The 26,648-nt window shown below is 39.5% G+C and overlaps 1 protein-coding gene and 1 pseudogene across 2 annotated transcripts in view; one reads left to right on the top strand and one right to left on the bottom strand.

Moving 5' to 3' along the window:
- VPS13B (vacuolar protein sorting 13 homolog B) overlaps positions 1–26,648 on the bottom strand; it is a 699,511-nt gene that overhangs the window by 78,038 nt on the left and 594,825 nt on the right. For both annotated transcript variants that reach the window (XM_045861171.1, XM_045861172.1), the window contains exons 40-43: positions 25,823–26,019; positions 20,090–20,271; positions 18,505–18,854; positions 13,311–13,472 (exon numbers count right to left, since the gene is read on the bottom strand). In XM_045861171.1, coding sequence (XP_045717127.1) covers positions 13,311–13,472; positions 18,505–18,854; positions 20,090–20,271; positions 25,823–26,019 — 891 coding nt within the window. The remainder of the gene's footprint in view (positions 1–13,310; positions 13,473–18,504; positions 18,855–20,089; positions 20,272–25,822; positions 26,020–26,648) is intronic.
- On the top strand, positions 21,543–22,606 carry LOC123833218 (annotated as a pseudogene).

Raw genomic sequence — 26,648 nt, 5'->3', positions numbered from 1 at the left:
AGCAATCCTTGTATCACAAATCTTAGCTTCAGATACTTATTGACTCATCAATTCCACATGGGAATTCATCCTAACATAGTAACTATGGATATGTGCAAAGATTCAGCTAGATGTGTGTTTACTCCAGCACTCTTTTAATAATGAAAATCTGGCATTAATAGGAAGTTGATCAAATGTAGTAAAATCAATATTAGCTATCATTTATTAGACGCTATGTTCCAAGCACTAGATGCTTTTAATATATTTTCCCATTTATTTCTTAAAAGCCTTATAAGGCAGACGCTTTTGTTTAACCTTACAAGTGAAAAAACCAACGACAAGACAGAAAGGTAGAGTGACCTGCTCAGGCCTCAGTGCTGAGGAGGGCGAGGCACGAGCATGCTCAGAGCCTCTATTCTTAACCGTACTTCTACTATAGACTTCTCTCAAGCCGCTGAAAAAAAAATCAAGGCATAAAAATGTTAAAGTTAGTCATCAACAGGTTAACTGAAAAAGAGCACATGACAAAAGGTATGTGCTGTATGCATCCTATTTTTGTAAAATGAACACTAAGTGTATATGCCCACTCTTAGGAGAGGGCTAGAATTACTCCAGAATGTCAACAGTGTTATCTTGGGTAGGGGTTATGTGTTTTAAATTTCCTTTCTTTTGTGTGTGCTTTTATGTAATTTCCAAATTTCATATTATAAATATGTATTATTTTGCAATCAGATAAAATTAATGTTATTAAAATGAAAACTATCTAATAGAAAGCATACAGAGCCTGTACTTCCAGTAAAAAGGTGTATTTCTACTTTAAAAACTCAGCTTCCTGCGTGAAGCCTCCCTGTCTGGCCGGTGGGTGTCATGGCTTTCCTGTCCAGAGCACCGGCACTTTGCCAAGAGGGTGACATGCTCCGCAGTGCATCTCTGGAGCCTCCAAAGCCCCTCACACAGGGTCTGACTTGCTGTATTACTTATTTACATGGTTCTTGGGGGCAGTTTAACGTAATTGTTTGAGTTTCTACCCTAGGGCAATAGTTGGTTGTCCAGTTTAACAAAAATTTTTTAGGATCTATATCTATTACATGTTTGCCATAACCAACTAACAGTACTAACTACACATGGTGAGCATAGAGACGAAAAGAGGCATGTCACTTGCACTGGAACTTCTCACAATGTAGTGAGAGACACAGATATTTAACAAGAAAAATTATACTGTGAAATTTTATGGGGGGAAAAAAGTGTTGTAGGACTCCACAGGTTATTCTGCTTGGGAAAGTCAAAAGATTGCCCAGAGGTGCATTTTAGTTACCCAGAGAAACACCATGAAAAAAGGCACATGGGAATAGAGCAAAAGACATACAAGGCTGTAACTTCTGATAAACAAAAGCAGACAACGGCCTGACTTGGAGTGGTTCTTTCCCTACAAACCCCCTGATGAAGCCTGAAAGACACTGAAACAAAGTAACTGTCAGCTGTGGGCTCTTCACTCCTCCCTGGCCTCTGTCCATTGAAAGACAGCAACTCCCAGGAAACAACAGATTCTGGCAGCACCCCATCCATGTCCCATTCCATTTGGTATTTAAGTGATGATCACAGGATGAAGATAAAGAGAGTCAGGAAAAACACACAACAAAAACAGTAGCTGTGAATGAAGGAAATTATAGTTTTTCAGGAATTTCAGCAATTCAAGGTATCAGAGAAGCATGAAGGAATGTGGGAGAAGCTTTTGCCTCTCCAGAGTTGAGAAATATTGGGAAATGCCAATTATACAATGGGAAGTGCCACAGGTACTGACTTTATCATCCTGCCCTGTGGCTGGAGGCATGAGAATAAAACCTCACCATTCCTCAACTGGTACAGTATGACCACAGGTTATTCATTTAATGGAATCATTCATAAACAGCAAAAGTGAAATGAAAAGAAGCCAGAGAACTATGAAAAAATACTGTAAAGCAAAGCAAAGAGAACATCAGCCCCCTCAAAAAAGTAAAGAAGAGCCTAGTTAATGTAAGTGAATTCCTGTTGCAGAATTCAGGGGAAAAAACACCAGGAAAGTTTTTGGTTTTCTCCAAAGTACACAAAATTACACGATGTCTATAAATGTGTAGAAAACTACTGAGAGGAGAGAACAGTCTGGTATAAATGGAAAACAGCCTGAGTTTAAAAAAAAACCACTAAACGATATAAAGAATTAGATAAGGAACAGATGCAAGGAAACTAAAAATGCATTCACAGAATAACCATCTATTGTACACCATAAACAATATAATAAAAAATTAGATAAGGAATATATGCAAGGAAACTACAAATTTGCAGAATAACCATCTATTGTACACCGACAGAAGTGGAGCAAGTACAGATAACTACTAAGAAAAAAACCCTGAAAACCTTTACAATTATGCAGAGCAAAAAGACAAACAGATGAAATACTGGAGAAAATGTGATAGGTATGAAAGAAAGACAACATATACATGATTAATATAAAAAAGAAATAATGCTTCATAGCTTTAAAACACTGCAAGTGATATTTCATAGTACAGTTTATGGTAATCATCCGAATTTCTATGGGTAAAGAGAATGTCAAATGTCACACACTTCTAGCAAACATTAAAGCTCAATCAATGTTTTAATCCATAATCAAGTCATAGAACCTTTTTTAAAATAAAAAATATTTGTTTTTCATAAATGATTATAAATCAAAATCCATTTTTCACTGTTTAGGCATTAGTCTGTTCTCTTTCTGGCTGGAATTTACATACTTAGAGATAATTAAATTTAAAAAGAAGCAAGAGTAGGGTGAACTGCAATACTTTTGATTTATACATTATCTATAAAACAGTGGAATGCTTAATGGATATTCTTTGCTAAAAATCTAAACTATTTAAATTAGAAAATAATATTTTATATGAAAAGGAGTATTTGCAAAAAGATTTAATGAGCCAATTCATGTATTAAAATATATAATTTTATACCTAGCACTTTGGAGCCTATCAATTATGAAATCAGATATAAATGTATACAGTAAGCAAGTGTGAAATGATACACGGGTTTATTTTAAAGAAATCCTCACCTTACACATCTATTGCTTGCACGTTTCTAGAGGTGTGGGCTTCCCTACATTCAAGTGACACGTGACTGGAAAGACAGGAACTGGGATGCTCACAGCTGCCTTCTGCCCAGAACTGTGCGGCAGTCTCTGAGAGTGCCCACCCTTGGGACTACCACACGGGGCTGAGAAGTGAAAATTCAGAGAAATTAGGTTTGTATATATGTGTGGACAGAAAAGCATGGTGTGTGCATCTACAAAATATGACATAATTCACATTTTCCTTTCAAATAATAAAATGAATAAAAACTTTGCTTAATTGAGTTGCGCGGTGTGGCAGGGGGCTTTGGAGCTACACCGACAGACCCGCTTTCTTGACAGGATGACAGCCAACGGGTGTCGTGCTCTCGGCTGGGCCCAGCTCTTCAGCGGCAGGAGTAAGAGGATGTTGGATGGAAATAATAAAGGATAATTTAGGTGAGCTGAGACACGGAAGCCAGTAAGATAACGAACTGGAGATGCTGCTTGCTAGTCATTCAGATTTGGGTGCGTATTTTGAGTTTGTGAGCCCAGCTGTTAGGTTTTGTTTGAAAATCAATTTTGACTAAATTCAAACAGAAACAATAGAGACAGCACCCGGCCAAAGCTGAAACAAACACTTTCTTTTAAATATTTCTCAAATGCAACATTGATCATTCAGCAAATTTAACTTAATGTAAATTAGAAGACATGCCAACATGTGTGCTAAGAAAAGACCAAGCAGTGCCGTGTAATCTTTATTTTTAGTCATCATGGCAATTCAGACAATGTTCATTGTTGTCCCTAAATTTTATTTAGCAAAAAAAGAAATCAACAGATGGATATAAAAGAAATCCAAGTTGTTTAGTTATTTATTTTCATTTAACTAAACTGCCTTGCCATACTAAAAAAACATTTTTATAAAGGTTAAATAAAGTATTTCGTGGCAAACGCTGCCTCTCAGTGCCTGCACAACGGGAAACCTGAGCCAGCCGGAGTTGTGCAAGCTGGTTTTCTTTCCCAGTGAGGGAGTGTGGTGTCTCAGGCCTTGTCCTAACTCATTCTATCCCCAAGTGTAAGTCAAGCAAGTCAAATGTGAACTAACGCCTGAAGGGAAGTCCCGGACTCCAAAAGTATGGATTATTTCACATTTATCTTAAAATCTGTTCTCAGAGTTCTTAAAATTCACTAACTTTGGCAAGTCAGGAATTATCATGAGAAATGAAATAATTTCATAACTATGAAGTCATCCAACATTCCATGCGTCTGACACTCGTTGGGCTTGGCCATGTCTTGGGCATTATTCTGACCTTTAGATAATAAGCTCCTCCACATCCTGTTCAGCATGGAAATAATTCAAATGTGCCACAGTATAATAGGTATGCCATTGTCTTTACCAGGGTTAATGCTTTTATCACACAGATTTGTGGTGGTAATAGGTTATGATTAAAGACAATCACATTCTGTACACTGAAATCTTTATAACATTCTTGATCAGTGTTTCCCATTACTTAAAAATGGCAAAATACCATGCTTTAATGGTCCAGCTGCACTCCCTTTCTCCGAGCACTGTGTATTAAAATTCACATTTAAAATCAGTTTCACGAAGGACCTTTATGTTTAGACATCAAGAATTCGCATTAGCAGAGCACTGGCTTGTGAAAAGCCTTTGAGTGTCTTGTAAAAAGCTTAAGGAATCTTCAGTATACTTTTCCCCAAAGCTCTATTTCAATATCTAAAATTTATTGCCAGTGGGGGACAGAGAGACCATTAGCAGCACCAGCAGTCACTCCTCCGGGCGCTTCCCAGCTGAAACAATCCCGCCATTCCCTTCCATGCGAGCTTGTAGAAAACTCTAGAAGTCAGGCCTGCGGCTGGATAAAGGGCCCTGTCACAATCCTGTCTGCCATTTCTTGTGACAGGTTTACAAGTTTTAATGAGGTCATATTGCAGAAACATTTTTACAAAGAAACTTTGAAATATACAGGAAGAATGACCTCAGTTTCTCATTTAAATAAATGTATTTCTCAACAGATAATGAAGAAATTCCGAATATGCTCTATCCACTAGATACTTAATGACCCAAACTATTAGGGCCCATTTACTTTTACTGGTGACTTCATAAGGCATTATAAGCTTCCTCAGAGAATATAAGTTTCCTGGACTCGCTTATGAAACTAAAAATATTTTGAGAGGGCAAGGTGAAGGAGTTGAGTCTACAGCGTACTGTTTTGCTGTTTCATTACTGCCTAAAACTGAACTAAAAAGGCAGTTGATGGTCAACCGACAGTAGGTCTCGGGTAATCAAGTGGAGTCAGTACTTACAGAGCATTTTAGATTAAAATTCTTGCCAGAAGGTCCCAAGAAGTGTTCACCTCACTGTTGATTTTAGCCACACGAAGGTCAGCAACAGTAAGGGGGTTGTTACTGCCACCGGGGAGCGAAGGCGCACAGCCCTCCCTCCCTGGTCGGAACTGCCCGCCACGGACAGCTGCGCCCTGCACCACCACAGGGGTGAGACGGCGGGTTTCTGGAAATCTACTTCCATGACAAGAGGAAGAGACAATATATAGCAAATTTAACTCGAAATGATGTTTTCATAAAAATTACAATATTTGGTAACTGTATGATTCACTTCTAATTTATAATAAATAAGAATTTTTCGCACTGGCCTGGTAGTTCAGTTGATTAGAGGGTCATCCTGAGGGCTGCCAAGGGTGCAGGTTCAATGCCCGGTCAGGGCACATACAAGAATCAACCAATAGATGCATAAATCTATGTTTCTTTTCCTCTCTCTCCCTAAAAATCGATAAATTAAATAACCTTTGTTTAAAAAATAATTCTTCACAGTTAAACACAAGAGGGCAGAGTTAGACACGCACGTGGACCTGAAAGTTGGTCTCATTTGAAGTATAATGCTAACCCCTCCTGAGCCCTGTCCCGTGTCATCACAGTTCACGCTGTAGGCCAGAGGGAGGCCTGAGGGCTGCGGGGGGCGGCCAGGAGCCACTCTCAGCTGAGTCCAGTGGCATCAACAGCATCCTGAAGCACACATTTTGAGACCAGAGGACCTCTTTTTGTATGTCTGCATAGTACATACAAAAACATCCTACGTGATGCAAAAAAATACTGTTTATAATTTTCTTACTGGTCATGTAATTAAGCTTTTTAGTCTATGTTTGTGAGGAATGTCAGAAATGTTATGAGAAATCTCAACATTTACATATTTAGTGAAATTTTACTGAATGCTTAATTATAAGCAAGATACAGGATTAGATATTGTGGAAAGTCACTTTTTAAAGCCTCCTCCTCTTTTGTCTTTCTTTTATCTTTCAGCAAAACCCACTACAACCCCACCTACATTTACACTAATCCTCACTCTCTCCCCCCTACCTCAAAGTAGAAGTCCTTTGTGGTAGGTTGTAAATGGTGACAAATTCTCTCCGAAGCTCTCATCAAAAGGTACAATCTAGTTCCTTATCCTTTGAATCTGGCTTAACCTCAAGGCCTGCTCTGCTGACTAGAATGGGGCAGAAGTGAGACTACGTGATTCTGAGTTTAGGCTCCATGGGTTTGCAGTCTTTGCCCTGGCTCTCCTGGCTGGGCTAGCCTGCTGAAAGGTCAAATGCAAGAGAACCAAGAGTACCTGGGCCAACGGCCTGTCAGCTACCAAGTACCTAGGTGAAGCTGTCTCAGACCACCCAGGCAGCCCCAGCTGACTGCAGCCTCATGACTGAGCACAGCTGGAACCAGCAGACGAACCTCCTGAGTGCCCTCGATTTCTAAACAACAGACTCACAAACTAATTTTTTTTTTAAGCCACTAAGTTTTGTGGTGGTTTGTTAAGCAGCTACAGATATGTGGTATGAAACTCTTCCCATCCGGGGTCAATCCTTCTGTGACTTGTATTCCTTCCTCTGCTTCCATTTTAACACCTCATGCCATTAATCATTCTTCCTCTAGTCTATGCATTATCAACCTCTGCCTATTTAGACTGAAAGAGACAATGAGAGTGCAAAATCTAAAGAGACTTTTGGATCTTAAAATCCTAGGGACAGAAATCAGGCTGAGAAAACAATGACATGTGAACAAAGGATACTTTTTATGGAAAAGGATGGATGACTCAGAGGCTTGAGCCCAGAGTCTGAAGCCATGAGCCACGGACAATTACTTCCAAGCAGAAGTACGAATGATTACTAACCGAGAAACTTCCAACCTTAATCTGGCTGGATTTCAGAATTTCCACTCCTCCATGTCTCTCAGCTTCTCCTTTTATGAATGGGAGTATCTACAGTAGTTATCCTGGGCCCACACCACCACTGTGCAATGCTCTGCAGCAAAACACTAGTAAAGCCTCTTAGCTAGCACTCCACCCTACGCATGCTTGTCTCCATCCACTGCTATACAGGCACTGGTCACAGGCCAGATTTTTTACCTCTAGGTTATACTATTCCTTTGAGATCACATTGATATTTCTCTCTCTCCCTCTCTCTCTAAAACCAATAAACATACCCTTGGGTGAGGATTAAAACTTTCGATTAAAAAGATAAAGCAAATATACACTGGACTGAGGCAAAGCTCTAACTGAGAGAATTGAGAAAAACTATTGTAATAGTTCACATGAGAAGAGATAAAGATAACCACTTTTAATATGTCATCAGACCTGCCTCTGGCTTTTAGTCTGAACACAATTTTTTTCAGGATGATTAGTTTAACCTCTGAGTTAGTAATTTATACCCTTTATTTAGAAAAGTTGAGAAGTATATAAAAATGTAATAAAGTGGAAAAATATCACCTTAACCCACTTCTCAGAGGCAACCACTGGTAACATTTTCACTTATCTCCTTCCAGTATTTTTCTACGCTTTTGTTCTTATATTGTTAAGGCCACACAGTGAACATAGAACTTTTATTCTGCTTTTCTGACTAATATGGTAAGCTTTCTCTTTGTATGTAAAACTTTAATGGTTCCATAATAGTTGTTATAGATATTCCAGACTTTATTTAACTTTCCTTAAAAGTGAACATTTTGGTTTTTAATTTTTTGATACTATAAATTGTGATAAAATTTTTATGTATAGATCTTTGAATCATTTCTTGAGAGTAGGCTATGATCATTTTAATAACTCTGACACTTCTTATCAAACTGCTTTCCAGAAAGGAAGTATTAATTCCATTTCACCGGCAGTGTGTAAGAATGTCTTCTCATCTGACTTTTCTAAACAAACTTTAACATGCATGCCATGTGCAATATAACCAAAGAGGCAAACACTTGAAAAAATTTATTGGTTTGAACAGTTCTGCCAACACAGAATATTTCCTTCCCTTCCTAATCTACTTTTAAATTTTCTAAATTGTGACTGTGGCAACAAGGAATGTCTTTCTCTAGATATATGAGTACACATGCTTACAGAAGTGAACAGAGAAAGAGTGTAACTGAATAAGAGTTATAATCTAGTTAATGCAATTGCTGGCTATAATTACCAGAAGATAGGTTGATACTACTCAAACTCAGTTTTCAGACCATTAGGACACATGTAGATTTTAGAGAAGGAAAACAGGAAAAAAAATTTGAAGCAAAAAATGTGGTAAAGTATTTAATAACATAAATAATATTTCACCGGTGTAAATGTAAATGGAACTCAAGAGCAGCATTAACAACCATTATTCCTCCCAAATTTGGGGGAAGGAAAAAAAAAGAAAGAAAAAGTGTGTCTTATAGTCCGAAAAATACGGTATTTTACCTTAAGATAAGAGAAGAATAATCAGATCTCACTTTTAAATACTTCTACATAAAAAAAGAGACGGGAGAACTTGTTGTCTACACAGGCCCAGAGTGAGTACAATAAAAATATTTTACTGTTCTGTGGTGAATAGAGGTTGATTATATGTGCTAGATATAAACTATTGCTGGACATTTCTTAGTTTCTGAAACATCTGACCAAGGTTTCAAGTGACAGGAAGACCATTTAGATCAGAGTGAAAACAATTGAATACCAAACCTTCAGTCTGCTGGGTGCTGTCAGCTGACAGGCCTTACCTAGACCAGGGGCAGGCAGGCAGATTGCGGTGGGCCGGCCACATTCGGGGCTCCGCCCATTTGTGTACAGCCTGTGTGCCAGAAATGGCTTTCACATTTTTAAGTGCTTGAAAAAAAAATCAAAAGAATATTTCGTGATGTGTAAAAATTACTGAAGTTCAAATTTTATTGTCTATAAATAAAGTTTTATTGGAATCTACCATGCTCATGCGTTACAGCTGCTTTGTGCAGAGCTGAGTAGCTGCAGCACAGACCGTAAGGCCCTGAAAGCCACACAGAAAACAGCTGCCAACCTCTGCCTTAAAGTAACACACACTTTAAATTTTCTTCACTAAATCTGATTATTTTCATGAATGCTTCCCAAATGCTCTGCTGCTCTTTAAAACTAATTCTTACCTTGTTATATTTTGCATTTTTAATATTTATCTGCCATTTTTCATGACCTTATGAAACTTTCCATTGTATCCATTCTGGAGCAACATTTTAATATTGTATTCTTTTTCTAAAATTAAATTTTATTTTTTTCCATCACCATTTATTGCCCCCATGCCCTCTTCCAATATTTTATTATTTTCTTTAGCTCTGTCTAGAGCTTGATGTTGCTATTACTAAAATTAAGTCACTGAGAATCGGAACACGGCAATTCTAAAAAAATTGCATTGTACATGTCATAGGGTAAAAGCAAACATAATTCTTTATAGACAAGGTAAAGGCACATCTATTCTAAGCAGTTAGCTCTTAGAAAAGGACTTTAACTTGAACAGACTAGACACAAATCCTACTAATTGATGGAAGTATCACTATATTCAGTTTGGATGAACTAACAAAGCTTCCCTTGACTCTGAGCTGCACACACTGCCCACATTCTGGGGAAAGTTTCCGTAAACTCACACTTCCAGTCCTTAGATTCAACTTTATATAATGTGAAGTGCTTTTCTGAAGAGCAATCCCTTGCTGGTCATTGTTCTCATATGAGCTGATCAGAAGCCTACTGAACTGGGATATTTACGGGCCCTCTGTGGTGGCATACATGACTGCGCAGCTGAACATGTTCAATTATTCCCTAGGAAATAGTTTGTTCTTCCTTTGTTTATTTAGGCAAGCAACTGTTGCAGGCTATCCAGCATTTTAAGTGATTCTGCCTCAGAGCATGTGTTAGAAACTATAAGGAGAGTTTATAACTTTTCATTTCTGAAAGGTTTTTCAGCACTGGATTTCTGGAATTGGTTGTGTCCATGTTTCTTCCCATCCTGTTGGGACTTACTGTTGTTAGCAACCTCCTGTGTGGTTCTAAGATATGCTGACCTCTTTGAAACCTTTCCAGGTGTCATTGCCACTTTCTTGATCTCTGCAATCTAAGCTGCATTGTTTAGTGGAGTTAAGTCCTGTGAACTTTCGAAATCCTCCCTGAGACTATGAATTGACTAACACCCAAGGTAGCATAAACACGCAGACACAAATGTTCCTAAAACCAAGCCTGCTGGGCAATGCAGGATGTGACTTGGAGTCTGGCAAAAGGAAAGGTTTGCTCACTTGTGGGTCTATGACTACCTTCAGGTGCAGTTTGAAGCTAAGTGGCTAGCTTCAGATGTAACCTCTCATTAGAACACAGCAGAATTTGTGATTATGGATGTAAGGAATTCCATGAAGGCCCCCTGGGCCCATTAAGGGCCCTGGCTTCGGACGGTTCTGATTCCTTCAGCATATGTAGCTGTAGTAAAGAGACACCTTTTTTTTTTTTTAATTTGATCTAATTTTACACTGAGATTACAAAGAACTTAGCTCATCTGAAAATCTGTATTCAGAGGATGCAGTTATAAACTAGAAAGAAAACTTTAATAGACACCTGTCTTTTGTCTCCAGTTTGTCATTAAAAGTTCTTATTGTTTTTGGTACTATGGTCAAAGCTTTGTAAGCGTTCTTACTTGGACTAACAATGGAATTATCTAGCTTCAAATGTGGGGTATGGTACTGGTGATTTCAAAGTCCTTCTCCTAAAGCCTCACAGCTCGGCCAGACTAAGAGGCAAATTGTGCTGCCAAAACCTCGGTGAGTTTGACGACATTTTGAAAATAACACTATACTGAGAATTTAAACATAGGGGATGCCAGCTCTATCACTATCTTAGCTTAATATTTCTACTTGTCTCCTTGTTTAAAAAACACACCTAACAAATAATACAAACCACACAGGGATATTGTGAAAACAAAACTAGTGATAGATATAAAAAGACCTTGAAAAAGAGCAAAAGTGTTAATGTGAAAGGCGTAGTGGTGGCAGGTTGTCCATTTCTTCCTGCTGAGCCCTTTCCCACCCAGAAACTGTCCGTCCATAACATGAAGCCTACCTCCCCCCAAGCCCCGAACCAGCTGTTCTTATGGTCACCCTTCCCGTGCTGGCACCAGTGTCCAGGGGATTTCGAGGGTCGTTCAGGCTATGGTAGTCTACACATCTTAAATGACTGTGAGGGCAAGTGAACGTCCTGTGCTTGCCTTTCTGTCGGCTGAAGTCTGCAGCTTGTGTGTGAACAGGGGCAGAGGCTACAGGCATAGTCAGTGCACGATAATGCACACCGAAGCGCCTCAGAGGGCTCTTACCTGCCACTGCTAGTTCACTGCTGGGAATGCAATTACCATGGAAACCTTTCAAAAATCTAAAAGGCTATACAACAAGTGTTAACCTGGGTTGTCACTGATGGTTGGAATTATAAATGGTAATTTTAAAATTTGGTCTCTATATCGTATATTCTCACTTTTGCAACTGATAAACAAAATAACAAAAAACCCCTTAATTTTGAAACAAATAAACAAAACACCCTTTAAGAACGTTATAAGAGGCAAACAAACAAATGACTTAAAAACTCTTCGTTCTGGCTGGGTAGCTCAGTTGGTTAGAGGATGGTCCCAGTATTTCAAGGTTGTGGGTTCTATCTCTGGTCAGGGCACATGTAAGAATCAATCAATAAATGCCTCAATAAGTGGAACAACAAATTGATGTCTGTATCTCTAAAATAAATAAATAAAAAACTCTCTAACATGGAAATTTCTCAAGGGAACAATGTAAAAATAAGGGCACATCACTCTAAAATTATGAGTGCAATATTATAACATGAGAAATATTTGTAAGAACTTTTACTAAAAAGGATTTCTGAAGTTTTAATGTCCTGTCAAGTTAACTAGAACTAGATAAATAATATCTTAAGAATTGTACTGTATCTACTTTTCCACATTTCATACCAATAGTGTGGCTATATAATGAAAAGCAAGGAAGAAATCAGAGTCTAGCTACCAGAAAAACAAAAAGACAAGTGGGAGCCTGAGGGTGCAGCACATTCTGAAGCTGGTCTCTAGAAGCTTTCCCCAGATGGGAAAACTTGTTCTCTAATTTAATGACTTTCTTTTAATCACAAGCAGACAGTAGTTTCCTTATTACGCAGAGTTTTAGAAATACATTATTCTTGAGAGTTCTTCCTAGGGCTTCTTTTAGTCAGTTAAGACCACCACATCTTCCTACTTAATTCATCCTCATGTTATCCCCGTGGGGCACATCCCTCTCATTATCCCATCTAACGTGACGGGAAAAACAGGATTATACTGCTTGGAAAAGACACATCCTTGGATATGTCTTCTCTCAGTGCTCCCTAGGACACACTTTGTCATCGTGCTCACTTCGTCACAGACCGTGAGCTGTGCCTCGGAGGGCAAGGACTATCTTTGAATTCCCAGCGCCTAGCACATGCTTGGCACATGGTAAAAATCTGAATAAACAAATGAGTAAAAATACCCAACACACAATGCTTACAGCTTGGCAAGCAGTGTTCCAGGGCCTTATACATATTTATTTAGTCCTCACAACCCTGTGAGATAGGTACTGTTATTATCCCTGTTTTACACATGAGGAAGCTGAAGGGTGGAAAGTAAAGCAAGAAGACACAGAGTCAGGATCCAGACCCACGTGCGATGGCTCTAGAGGTCAACCTCCTGACCGCCGCCCCGCTGCCCCCATGGCAGCCCTGCTGACGGGAGACAGCTCCTCTCCACGAGCAGCACGGGGCAATGGGCTCCTCTCCCAGTGCTTCTGCATCTCCATCAGAGGTAGCTACACCATATGCTTCCTTGGGAGACTTAAAAAGGGAAGTAACTGGACACAGACATACAAATGCAGAATAAATGAACCCCCAATCTTAGCAGTTGACGTGTTTGTGAGGCTGTTTCTCAAATACCTGTGGGGATTTGTGCGAGCGCCAGCTGTACTGGTGACGGTGGAGACTCGCCAGCAGAACATTTTCATCAGTGTCCACCTGGCCAAACCGCAGTGTCTCCTGTGTGTCATTACAGATCACAAAGTGGCTGAAGACCAGCTCTTCTACCTCCGGGCATTCGTTCTGAAAGAAAAAGAGTACGAAAGCCAACGTGCATCAGATTAATTGCAAGATGTTTGGCAGCTGTCTGCCCAGTGGCGATTGTTACAACACAGAAACACTAAAAGATCTGCTGTCATTAGCTCTTGTATACAAAGTATTCTATACTTCCAGGGTAAGCACAAAAAAAAATACCTTAAAGAGATCTTAAATGTTCCAAAAATATGTTTTGATTTATACTTCTGCAAAATAAATCATAGACTCAGAAGAGTAAAAAAACAATGAGACCCCTCAAACTTTTAACATTTTAAAATGAATTAACATCCTAGCAAGAATGCTGTACTGGGTAGCGCACGTTTTTGAGCGGAGTACTGGAGGCTAGAATTACCGTGTCCTGGCCTTCCACACTCGACAATCAAGACCAATTACAAAGCCACAGTTTGTACCCTACGGAAAGTAAGGATCTTTTAGGTAATACATCCCCAGATCCCTTAAGGGGGAGGGAGTGTGTGTGTGTGTGTAAATGTGCTCAGGGAGAGATGTAAATAAAACCATGACTTTCCCTCTATTGTTCAGAGGCTGAACACACAAAACAGACCTACTCCAGAGTCAGGGTAAGCCAAGTTGCAGTTTTCAAGAGAAACAATGTTAGCTGAAAAACAGGTGTTGGTCTGTTTCAGCTAATCGTCTTCAATCAGCTAAGGCCTTCCACTAACCTACTAAGGCTCAACAAATCAATAATATGGTCCAGTGTTGATACCCCCTTTCCAACTTGCTGGTGTCTCCGCTGGTTGCTGTTATCCCAGAACATTGGCAATGTGATAGAGAATTTCTGTTCTTATTCTTTTATCACTCTGGTTAGGTTATGGCTTCATAAACAATAAATATACTTTTCATAAATTTAAAAAAATAGCTAAATACATGACTACCTTGAGAATGCAAGGAAAAAAAGTCTAAATTAGCCAATCAATTTGCAGACAATGGGAGGTAATGTGCTTCTCCAGTTAGCCTCTATTTCTTGGCTGTGGATATGAATAATGTCACAATGCCACTCTCCGTCATTTGCCTCTTTACTGATGAGGGGGAGAGTAAAAGAGGATATACTGCTCAGAAGCACAGTTATCTAAGTGATTAGGCGGCCTGAAGCCAAGCAGTCTATGGGCAAATGTGCCCGAGTCTGGCCTGGACCACGACTGGACTTGGCGCCTTATCTTGGGAGGTAGAATCCATTCCTACCCATCCAGAAGCTCCCCAGAGTGGGTGGACAGTGCTCTATGGCTGCAGGGGGTGTAGAGGCCCTGGAATATCTTTCTTCCAGATGTCTCTGAGGACCTCTAAGCCCCTCGTTCTATCCATCTATTCCCACCAAACCTCTATTCTCACAGAGCAGAACCCTGGTAGACAGCCACACTAACCACGAAGAGTTCCTGGCTAGGTAAGACCAGACTAATTAAAGCCAACAATTACCTGTTGTCTACCGTAACACTCTCTGCTGTGGCTTCTAATCATGAGCTGTGATTTCAAAACCTGACTGCCAGCAGGCCTGAGCTGTCCCAGCCCTGCCACATCTTGAGCTACTCTCCATCGGCTCACTGCACCCCAGCTCTGCTGGCTCCTCCTGCCCCCACCCCCCACCGCGTCCATCCATCCAACACGGCCAACTCCTTCTGACCTCGGTGCCTTTCCTCTGCCTACGTATCTTTTCATCTTTGCCTGACAAACTTTCTACTCAGCCTTCAGGTCCCTGTTTTCAGGCTACCTCCTTGGAATAGTCTCCTGAGATTCTCCCCAGATGAGATTAGGTCCCCTTCTTTTATGCTCACATAATGCTCTATAGTTCATAGAATTTAGCCCTATTGGGACTAAGTGATGATGTGTATGATTTTGGGTTCCACAATGCCTCCATCATAGACTCCGTGCTGCAAAGGGCAGGAACCAGGTCTGCGTTATTTATAAATTTACCCTCAATACTCAGCATAATGCCTGACACATAAATACTCAATAAAAACTTATGAAACAAATACACTTTTAAAGTTATAAAAAAAATAAACGTTCGCAGTAGAAAAGTTAGAAAATACAGGAAGTATGGATTGTGTTTTTGTTTTTGAAAGTCTCTAATTTCACACTCAGAGCTAACTGCTATGGACATTTTGGTGAATTTTCTCCCAGCAGTTTCTCTCCTCTGGGTGTCCGCCCTGCCAGCTCCCGTTCCAGGCTGCCCCGTCCAGCCCTGCCGTGCACGTCTCACACAAAAGTTTGTGATCAAGTGGGAGTCGCAGCGTGTAATTAGTTTTGATGAGTTTTCCACTTAGCATTATATAATCAACACAAAATGCTCTCTTTGTAAACATTTTTCTCTCCTTTAGGTCCAAGAGTACAAACACGAAGAAAGGGATATGATTTCAAACTCCCACTTAGATAGACCCCCGAGATGGAAATTCGGTTTTCATAATGAACTGGGATCACTGTGCTGGTAACACAGAGGTTAAGTTACCAGATGGGCCTGAGTACAAAAAAAAGATCCTATTACTTCCCTCATCTCTAAGAACTGACCTTTAATAAATGATGAGGGTTTTAGGAAAAAATGTAAATGAAAGAACACAAGGGGGCTGTTTACATTTTTCTAAAGAATACTCCAAGTCCTCAGGGAACTGTTTCTCTGCTGCTCCTTCATCTGTGGAGTTCATTATAACTGTAACAAGTTAAGCATTTCTTGGACTGTTTTAAATTCTGGTATAAAAAGATTGTACCCATTTTATATGACATCATGTAGGCCAGCCCTCAGAATGCTCACTCAGATGTGTAATTAAAAGGTGTATTACTTGCATTTAAGATCTGCGTGGAGTGTTGGGGAGACATTTGCAAATTAAAGAGATATCATTTCGGTGTAAGATTAAGACACATGAGCATAACCTTGATTTTAAAATAAAAATCCCCTTTAAATGCTGCTTTGTCCAAATGTGGGAATGTGACATAAAAATAAAGAGCAAACTTCAAATGGCATTCTGGATCTTTAAGCTGGTTTCACAAAGCATTAATCATTCACAAAAAAAAAAAAAAAAATCTACAGCCAGAGAAATCAGACACTAATGAAGACTTCTGTTAATCTTGAACTTGTGACCTAAAGGTGAAAGGCCAAATTGTTTCATGCTTCATCTGTCTGGTCCATCTACACTGGATACAAATGACTTGTCTCAGATATGAATCTGATAAAAAGTATGTGGAGAACTCAAATAACATATCTTGCTCATTAAATTCATATTTCTCATTGGCAACAATTATACTGTATACATCATTATACACACAATAAAATCAAAGTTGGGAAACTAAGCTTCCCCTCTAAAGGGGATAAACCACATTCAGAATATTTTAGAAACAATGAACTTAATAACCCTTTATAAGCCCATTTCAATGTCAAATGTCCTATAATTTCCAAGTTGTGCATTTTTGTATTTACTTTAGAATACACAGGGTTAGATGCCTACCACATTAAAACTTGGTGGCAAGTACTCTTGACATGGGAGGAAACAAGAAAATTACAGCAACAATTACAGAAGTATATCCTCTTGTGGCTCATGTTAACATTGCCAAATCCCTGTATAAATCAGAACCAACTATTCATAGAATGTACCTGTCAGCAATATGCTACGTGACATATGGCTCTACTTAATCAAATATACAATTCCATTTTAAAAAAAAAACAACTCAGAATATTCCTTCAAGGCACACTGTGTTAGCCAGTCATTCACACTCTGATGTGGTTTAAAACATTTAAATATTTATGCACTGCATTTTATTTATATGTATAGCTGTGTCTAAGAGAATATTTTTTACCCTGGGAGGAAACTGGTATTTCTAAAGGCCATTTTGCAGTAGTTGCTACACACAAGTCCTCGTATAATGGCCCTGATACCATGACAAAAATATCCTGGGTTTAAATCTTCTATCAATGACTCTTTTATATTTTCTAGGTTTGTTTTTTATTAAATGCATTGTTCAAAATATGACAAAAAACAGAAATTGGAGCCACGAAGGTTTTTTTCACATTGCTATTCAAACCAGCTGCAAAGATTTAGATCACACTAGCTCTTATTTTACGCATGTCCTTTGCAACAAGAAAACCATGGAATGCCCTTAAAAAGGAATTTTAAAATATAAAACAGATGTGTTATCTTCTTTCCCTTTGCTGTTGGAGTGCCATGTTGGGTAATTAATTCCTTAGTCTTGTATAGGTCTTCATGCATATAAAGAAAAGTTTATTCCCATAAAAATTCTTACATCAGAGAACTCAAGCTCCCCCGGCCTCCCCCACACTGCTCCTGTTCCCACATGAGGTCAGTGAGGGATGAGGGGCCATTTTTCTTGGGGAGCCAGCTCCGCACAAATGCTTGTAATATACATACATGGGGAAGCGCCTCAGCTTAAGCAGCAACACGGACTTTATGGAAACACACTATTATATTGAATATCAGTAAGAGAAGTGTAAATGATTTGTTCTTAAACCACAGAGCATATTATTACCAAACTTTCTGTGAAATTAAAAGCCATTGTGAAGTGCTTTTTACTGATTCAAAATGGCAGAATGAGAGCAGGGAAAGACTAAGACCATCTTGTGCCCACACATTTCCCCTCCCTGCCTTTTCTCTTTGAAAAGAGGGGATGCTTACCCTCAGAAGGGCTCACGCAGGCTCTTCATGTCTGAACGGGATGAGCAGACACTGTGATACATAGCTCAGTGGAAGCTTTGGCCAACTAAAACCACAAAACTTGGAAAAAATTTCTGGGAACATGTTACTTTCCACACAGATGTGGCACATTAGTCACAAAAATGTGGGCATTATCTCCTATGCATATGCAGAGAGCCGCCGTTCTCTGAAGTTTTTAAAAATAACATGTATTTCTTTGTCAAAACGGGTAAGGGCCCAAATATTATGGTGCCCATCAAATTCTCACTTTCTCACATTTGGGTTTGTGCTTATTACTGGAGGTGGTAACACGGAGTATCTAGGAAAGGATCCTACGTGGACAGCTGTAAACTGTTCTAGGGTCTGCATACCTGTTGCCAAGCTTGTACCGCAGTGTTCAGAGAATGAATCGCGTGTTGCCCGAAGTTTACAAATATGGAATCGACCACGATGGTGCAGTCGAGCAGCTTTTCTGCTGCATCACTGGACACCGCAATCTGTCCGAAGATGCTGAAGGGTTTCACCAGGCTTTGCATCGTAACGTTTCTGCACTCCAGAAGTTTACAGTCCGCCTGAGCTGAGAACTGAATCTCCCGGCAGACGGAACTGTTGTCCCACTGTCGAAGATACAAGTGCGGTTCTCTGAAGGAAACAACCATGTATTCTAGTTCAGATGGCACATTTTTATCAGAAACAAATGGCTGTAGGTTTGGTGGTGGAGCTGTTGGGAAAACAAACAAGAAAAAGAGCAATGGAGATGAGCCAATGCTTTATGGAAATACAGAGATGACATGTAAATTATTCCCCCTTTTGGCCACTGAATTCAATATCTGATGTTTAATAAATTTAAACATTCTTCTGAAAATATTACAGTACTTGAATTATTATTTGATATTTACAAGCACAACTGTTTTTTTCAATCAGCAGGTCTCTTAAATACATACCGTCCAAAGGTTACATTCAGTTTCACAAACATTTGACCACAAAGACAACAAATGACACGAATAGGACATAACTTCTAAGGAGAGGCTTTTAGATGCACTCTGTATCTACCCACTCAATTTCAAAAACAAAACCATGACTCAAAGGGAGTTAGAAACATCAGGTTAAATTCCATTTTTGTTGAAAAGGCAAAATATTTAACAGTAGCTGTGTTTAGTTTTAATCTGATTTTTTTTCATTTTTTCCATTGCATGTAGGTAAAAAACCTAATGCTTGAGTCAAAATGTATTGACTAAGAAATGTTTAGTAAAGACTTTTAGGAATAATTATTCATGTAACATTAACACATCTATAAAAGGCCATTTTTGGGGTGAGGGAAAATGTAATCTCTGACTGCAGAAACTTGTAAAAATTATTAGAGAATTTACCCATCTTTTGCAGAAAGTATTCATGCTTTTAAAATCAGGTGATATCAAGTATTTTTAGACTCTATTTGCCATTAATGTAATGGCTCAGGGTATAGAACAAAAACAGATGTATTTCTTTCAAAAAGATCATAATCTGCGTAACAGTAAAACTTGCAATTTTTGTAATTCCCTGAAAATCTCTATTGGAAGCATGCAAAATCATGTCAGTTCAATACAATTTAGTAACCTATATAATAGGTCCATAAGATGGTTCAAAAGTAAGGGGCACACCTGTTATAGGAAATTAACTTCAGAATAACTCTTCCAGTGCTCACAGTTAAGGGAAATGAATGCTGCTTCTAAAAATTCCCACCAGCACGTGGGTGTCGGTCAGTAGAAAGGGACCTTTGGGTCGGGGAGGGATTAGCAGTCACAGCACTTTGAAACATCACTCCCACTGTAGTACACAGAATGGAAACCCCTCCAAGTCTTTCTACTTCCTGAAAATAAATGATCTGGATAAAAATAGGTGAGCAGTGTCTTGAAAGCACACAAGATAAAACAGTCAGTTATGTGGATGCTATTCCGATGTTAAAGTAAAGAGCACCTGTGCCTAGTTGGTCCAAGTGATGACAGAGATGGAGCTCCAGGTGAGCGAACTGGAAGGAAATGCAGAGGGATGGGACAAACCACGGGGTAAAGCAGGAGTCCACTCTGGTACAGGCAGCCAGGGCTGTGGGCGTTACAAGTTGGTCACAAGTGCTTTGAGAGCCAGACTCACTTGCACAACTATAGGAAATAAGAAATAAAAGAAGTTCAATAACCTAAATTTCCCAACTATCACATAAGTGAAATGTCTTTCTGCAAGGGTGTTTAAAGGCAGCACCCATAACCCTATAGTCAATATGTTATCAAATCTTTTGTATTTACTTACATAAACTAGTAGTTTTTAAACATTAACTTCTTGTTGATTATACCCTGAGCTATTAGCTGAAAAATTTCAAAGAATTCCTCAAACTCCAGGATGCACTGACCTACCTGTGATCCAGTTTTGTTCCATCCACATCTCACAAAACTTCAGAACAGTTTGTTCTCACATTAGTTTAAGACCAACAATATTCAGAGCATGACTCTGTTGTTCAGAAAACCCAATACTTCCAGTGTTACCATAAATGTTTCACTCTTGTTTGACCTCTCCAGATTGTCCACATCCATATTCCCACATGAATTAATCTGTACTCTTTATCGGACACCAACTGAATACTGTAGTAAGTGCCATCAAAGTCATGACCACGTCCAGAACAAAGGTCCATGGATAATTACACTGCATGGGTCTTCTTCTCACTTGCCCATCTTCTTAACACCATTTTATACAGATAAACTCTAGTTCAAAGGAACACTGAGGGCACCTGTAGGAGGGGAGGTGTGTGCCTGTGGTGGCTGCCTAGTTGCCTCGCCCCAGTGCCAGCAGAAGCATGGGACCCGGGGCTTGGGAGGGAGCGCAGTGCATCCTGCGCCTTATGGACACCGAGATGATGCTGCCCTGTTCCCCTTCCCCATCTTCCACCCCTTTCTTTACAAATCTAAAATTTGCTCTTCAGTTATGGTAGCCTGGCTCCCAAATCCACAAAGAGCCTAGAGAAGCAACACTGTGATTTACAGTATCTTAGGGAGAACTATGACAGGAAAAACTAAAGAAATAAATCTCTGGTTTTCAAAGAACTCACAGTCTAACTGGTGATATAAAATATGTAGACATGTAGAAACATTACAAAACAGAACAACCACCCAGGAATAGGAAAGTCAGAAGTGCTGCCAGAGTGGAAACATAAGAGGAACTCAGAATGGTGTGGGGTGAGTCATGTGGGATTCTCAGAGTGTGAATCTTCAGCTGAGTTCTGAGAGCGGTTGTGAAAAAGCCGGTGAAAATGAAAGCGAGGAGCTCGACTTGCTGGCCAGCGCAGCCTGCGTCCCGGAGCCCCGGCTCTGCTGGCGCCGAGAAGTGGGCCAGTTTTGACAAGATGTAGTGCTGCGCTGCGCCTGCTGGGATCTGCTCAGCCATGGCATCTGCACTCTGTAAGACCATCTCTGTGGCAAGGCTGGAAGAGGCCAAGGATGTGTTCTTCACTTACAGGAATCTGCACCACTTCCCATGGCAGTTCCTGAAAGATGAGGGACTATAGTACTTGGAGAGACTCTATATGCAAAGGAACTCACTCACAACCTTGCTCAGATGCTTCCAAACCTGGTGGAACTGTATCTTCATTCAAATAAAATTGTGGTTCTGGAAGTCATTGGGTCCCTTGTAAAACTTCAGTGTTTAGATCTTAGTGGCAATGCCTTAGAAATTGTTTGCTCAGAAACCGGTTATCTGAGAGCTTTACATCATCGTCCATTAGCTAACAGGCAACTGTGATTCTTACCTCCAGAGGTTGGCAATTGAAGGAGCTGCAGACGCTAGACACGACTACCATGGTTTGCTAACCTGACTCGAGAGGCCTCACTGGTGCCTTTCTCTGTAGAACCTCGCCATGGACCGAAGTTGATGGCGGTGTGTGCTGCACCAGCCTCAATGAGCTCTCCGTGGCTGGAAACTGTCTTGCATTTTTTGCCACTTGTTTTGGGTCAGTCTTGAGAACTACGCTATGTGTACGTGGATGACAGCATTCACCAGAAGGGCTGAGCATCCCATCTGTACAATAAAGTCCTCAGGGGCAGTGGCTGCGGTGCTGTCATCCAAGTTTCAAGGTAAAACTGCTTTCCTTTTCATCAGGGCAACTAACCATTTTCTTCTGAGGTGAAGGCCATAGGGACAGAGAATGACCACATCCTGCCTCCACCAGAGCTGGCCCTGCGGAGTCAGGATCGCGCCTACCATGGCTGTCTGAAAGATCTGAAAGGCTCTCTGTCTCTCATCTCATTACCCAGAAACCTCCTGGAGCTGCGCACTGTTCCCTGGGCACTGTCATGGGTGTCGTAAGCCCACATGTACCACTGACTATCCCAAGCTCTTTCCCTTGAGAGAGATTTTGATGGTGTGGCTGCACCAGGGAGGACACCTGGCAGTTTGGTGGCTTCCTGCTGCTCCAAAAGTCTGCAGACTTTTGACCTACTGAGTGGATAAACACTCAAGTGTCTCAGGAGTGTCATGGGCTCAACACTGCAGCTGCCTGCATGTCATGTGCTGTTCGTGCGGCAGGGCGGCGGGAGAGTCCAGCCAGGCCAAACAGGCCCTTACACATCCTCTCCTATCAAATGGGAAGGGGAGATGACCGCAGAACTCCCTGGAAGTGTCATGACTGAGCTTCAAAACTGCATATATCCACCCCCCCCAAAATTAAAAGAAAAGAAAGGAGCATTCCATCAGTTGTACTGAGTGTTTAGCTCCAAGGAGGTAATAGTTATGTGTTGGTATTTAGTGCAATGTTAGCGAATCTCCACTGCATACAAAGAAAACACACTCCGGGGAATCTATGCTATCGACTACATGTTATGTGCAAAAATCCAGTTAAGTACATTCTTAACACTTCCTATAAATGGGCATACTAATCCAAATAGCTTTCTAGAAATTTATCTGTAGAGTTTCAAATAAAATATTTTATTGGCAAGGTAAAATTAAACCATATTTATTCAGAGAAAGCAAAATGTATTATTTGTATGTGCTGTACCCATATGGGCTCATTTCCATATGCCGTGTTAAGAAGTTGTTAAAAGTAGGGTACAATGTTAGTAAACGTTTCATTAAAAATCCAGGTGAGAGTTCTATGAGAAACAGTGAATATACAATTTGAGGTTTATCTGAGGCATTTTTTTGTCAACTACAATTTTTGATACTTGATATTTTCCATGATTTTTTTCTATCTCTGAAGAGTAGCAGATACTAAAACATATTGAAAAAAACTGCTAAAACATTGTGAGTATATGCCCAAGTTTTTACCTAAAACAAATCAATTAATCCTTCACTTTTCCTAAATTAATGCACAAATCAATGGTTAGAGAGATATTTTTAGGTATTTAAGAGTATAGTGACTCCTAGCATACTGTAGCGGCCAGCACTATCTTACTTAATCTTTAAAAATCTTGCAATTATGACTAAAATGGTCATGAAGTTAATCTACATTTAAAAATTCAGACTTTCATTTAAAAATTTGAGTCATATCAAAATTAAAGTTTCTTAAACAGAAAATAATATGGTATATACAATCACAATATACTGTAACAATATTTTGAATCAATAAGATTATTGTAGCCTAGTACATCTTACAGTGAAGGAGGTGACAGGAGAGACTTACTGAAAACATGACAAAATCTGAAACTTTAAAAATTGTGGTAAAATATACATAACATAAACTGACTGTTTTAACTGTTGGAACTATACAGCTCCGGGGCAGTCCCTGCCTTCGCACTGTCGTGCAGCTGTCCCATCGTCCAGCTCCGGGCGGAAATTCTCCATCTTGCCCAATGGGAACTAACCCTGCAGCCATGAAGCACTGCCTTCTTCGTTCCCCGGCAACCCCCACCCTATCTGTCTGTATAAATTTGACTATTCTTGGTATCTCATATAAGTGTAATTATACAACATTTGTCTTTTTCACAGTGATATTTTCTATTTTATTAAAAAATTCCTGTTGCAACCGGATAAACTGATTTCATGACCCACTAATGGGCTGCAATCTGTGGCTTAAAAACACCCTTAAAAGAGCCCTCAGGTAAAGAACTCCTTCATATAAGTCTTAAAAAAATATATATATATATATATTTTTATGTATTATGTATTTATGTATTTATGTACGTATTATGTATTTATGTATTTATGTACGTATTAATATTTATGTATTATAAAAATATATACATATATATGTGTGTGTATATATATATATATACTTTAAACATATATATTATAAAATATATTATTAAAATATATATATAGAGAGACAGAACATATCTCCCAGGTTTCACTGGGAGATATGAAGAGAGCACCATGACACAGAGATGTAGTCAATACCCTAAATTTCATTACCCATAGTTCTATTTTCTGAGGTTTCCTGGTTCTACCTAGGTGACCTATACTTACATTAGGCACACTTTCTATCCATCTGCTAATTTTCACAGGATGGGTATTCTTTTCATTGCTGCATTACATACAGATAAAACCAAGATCCCACTCCTCTAATACATTTTTACTAACTTTATATTAATAGAACCATGCCTAGAATGTAATTATTTTTGAAGAGCCCAAATGATCTAGCAACAGAATATATGAAGTATGACACATATTATTTTTATGCATACGAAGTAATCAATTAAAAAGACTGTGAGGCTACAGTCTAAAATGTTAACAGGTTCTTTCGCTGTGATGTAATTAGGTATGGTACATTTTCTTTTCAAATGTTCTTCAATACACATATATTACTATTAATAAAAAAGAGAGAAAGCATTCACAACCACTTGTGTATACATAATATAAAGTAGGAGTCAGAATACCAAATGATGTGCTATGATTATAACCTTGTAACAGCATATAATACTGGGCAAAAATAAAGGTAACACAGAAAATAACAGCTGATTTTCAGGGTGGTGGATGCTTTTTCTCTTAGTGTCAGATGTTGTTTGGGGGAGAAAAGGAGCAATTATATAAAAGGACTAAGATAATGCCAAAGCCGACTCATCAGGAGAACTGGAAGGCTGGAGCCTGAACACGAGGGGCAGCAGCAGGGCACAGGCCCAGAGTACGCACAAGAACGAGCACATGAGCCGAGAAAACTGTGTCACTGAGTGCATTGCAGTCACCTGATTCTTTTGTGGGAGCGTGAACAGAAAATGCTGACAAACAGGTTGCTGAAGCCATTTTTTCTCCACTCCCAGTTTGTGGATGTACCAATCTTAAGCAAACACTGGAAAAAGGGACGATGTGGCCCTTTGTTGCCACTAACCCGATACCCTGTAGGAGGTGTGGAACAGGAAGTTCTGGGGACGTGATTCAGAATACCTGAAGTCAACAGCCTAGAGATCCATTATGGTAAAACAGACCCTACAACTAAATAAAAGTTTAGCTAATTGAAATCCTTTAGATATGTTATTTTAGTTAGCCAAGTTTTTCTAATGTCTGGAGGTCTGTCTTAGAGGTTCTTAGTGAGGGTTTATTATGAGTAAAACACAGAATTTTTAGTACACAGACTTCAGAACACCAGCTTCTATCTTGCTTCCTGGTTCTCATCTGCAGTTGGGACAGAGGCAGCTGCCAGCCAGCTGAGATACAGCTAAGTGAGGGGGTGCCAGATAAGATGACCCGAGATTGCTTTCTAACACAACGCTACTATCCCGTTTTTCATGAAGTTACCTTTGGTCATCAGCTCCATTTTGACTGCTGTTTAAGACAATTCTCCACAGATCAGAGGATACCAGTTTCTTCTGGTCATTCACAAGATTGATATCTGGCAACTGCAGCTCACAAACTTTGCTTTCAGACAGGCTAAATTCTTGAAATGCAACAAAAACCTTCTGGAGTTCATCCCAGTATTCCAGACTGCAAGGAATCTATAATAAATAAAAAAGATTTTACAGGGTGCAAATAAAAACTAGCTTCTATGTTTGTTAAAATGCAAATTAAACCTTCATAAAAGTTACAACATTAATAAGACTTTTAAAAAGGAATAAGGTGGAAGACAATAGTTTACAATTTCTCTGGAATAAATACTTACATTCAAGTTGGTTACGTATTTTATTTTAAAAGACTCATTCAAGAATAAGATGTGAAAACAGCCAAGGAAGTTTTTAAATGCGAGAAACAATGGGGAACAAGACCAAGCAAGTGTTAAATGTAGCATAAGACCACAGTAATTCAAAATGAAGTTGGAGTGGTAACATCCAAATAGATTAAAAGAATAGAATACAAAATAGTATATGATAAAAGTACAGATAAACTTTAATATGTAATAAAGATGCCATCTCAAACAAGTAGGGAAAAGATGGGAAATGAGGCTGCAAGAACTGGCTAGCCATTTGGTAAAACCAGAGTGGGTCCCTATTATCATTCCTGGATGAACAAACTAAACTAGTAAGCAAAATAGAGGCAGACACATAGATAGAGAGCAGGACGACAGCTACGGGGGGGGCGGGTAGAGAGCAGAGGGATTGAGCGAAAAGGAAAAAGGAATCATGGACAT

This window comes from Phyllostomus hastatus, unplaced genomic scaffold (genome assembly GCF_019186645.2).
Source record: "Phyllostomus hastatus isolate PE091 unplaced genomic scaffold, TTU_PhHast_1.1 phas_scaffold_21, whole genome shotgun sequence".
Taxonomy (NCBI): Eukaryota; Metazoa; Chordata; class Mammalia; order Chiroptera; family Phyllostomidae; genus Phyllostomus; species Phyllostomus hastatus.
The sequence above is the reverse complement of the archived record's forward strand: the minus strand, read 5'-3'. Positions and strand labels throughout refer to the sequence as shown.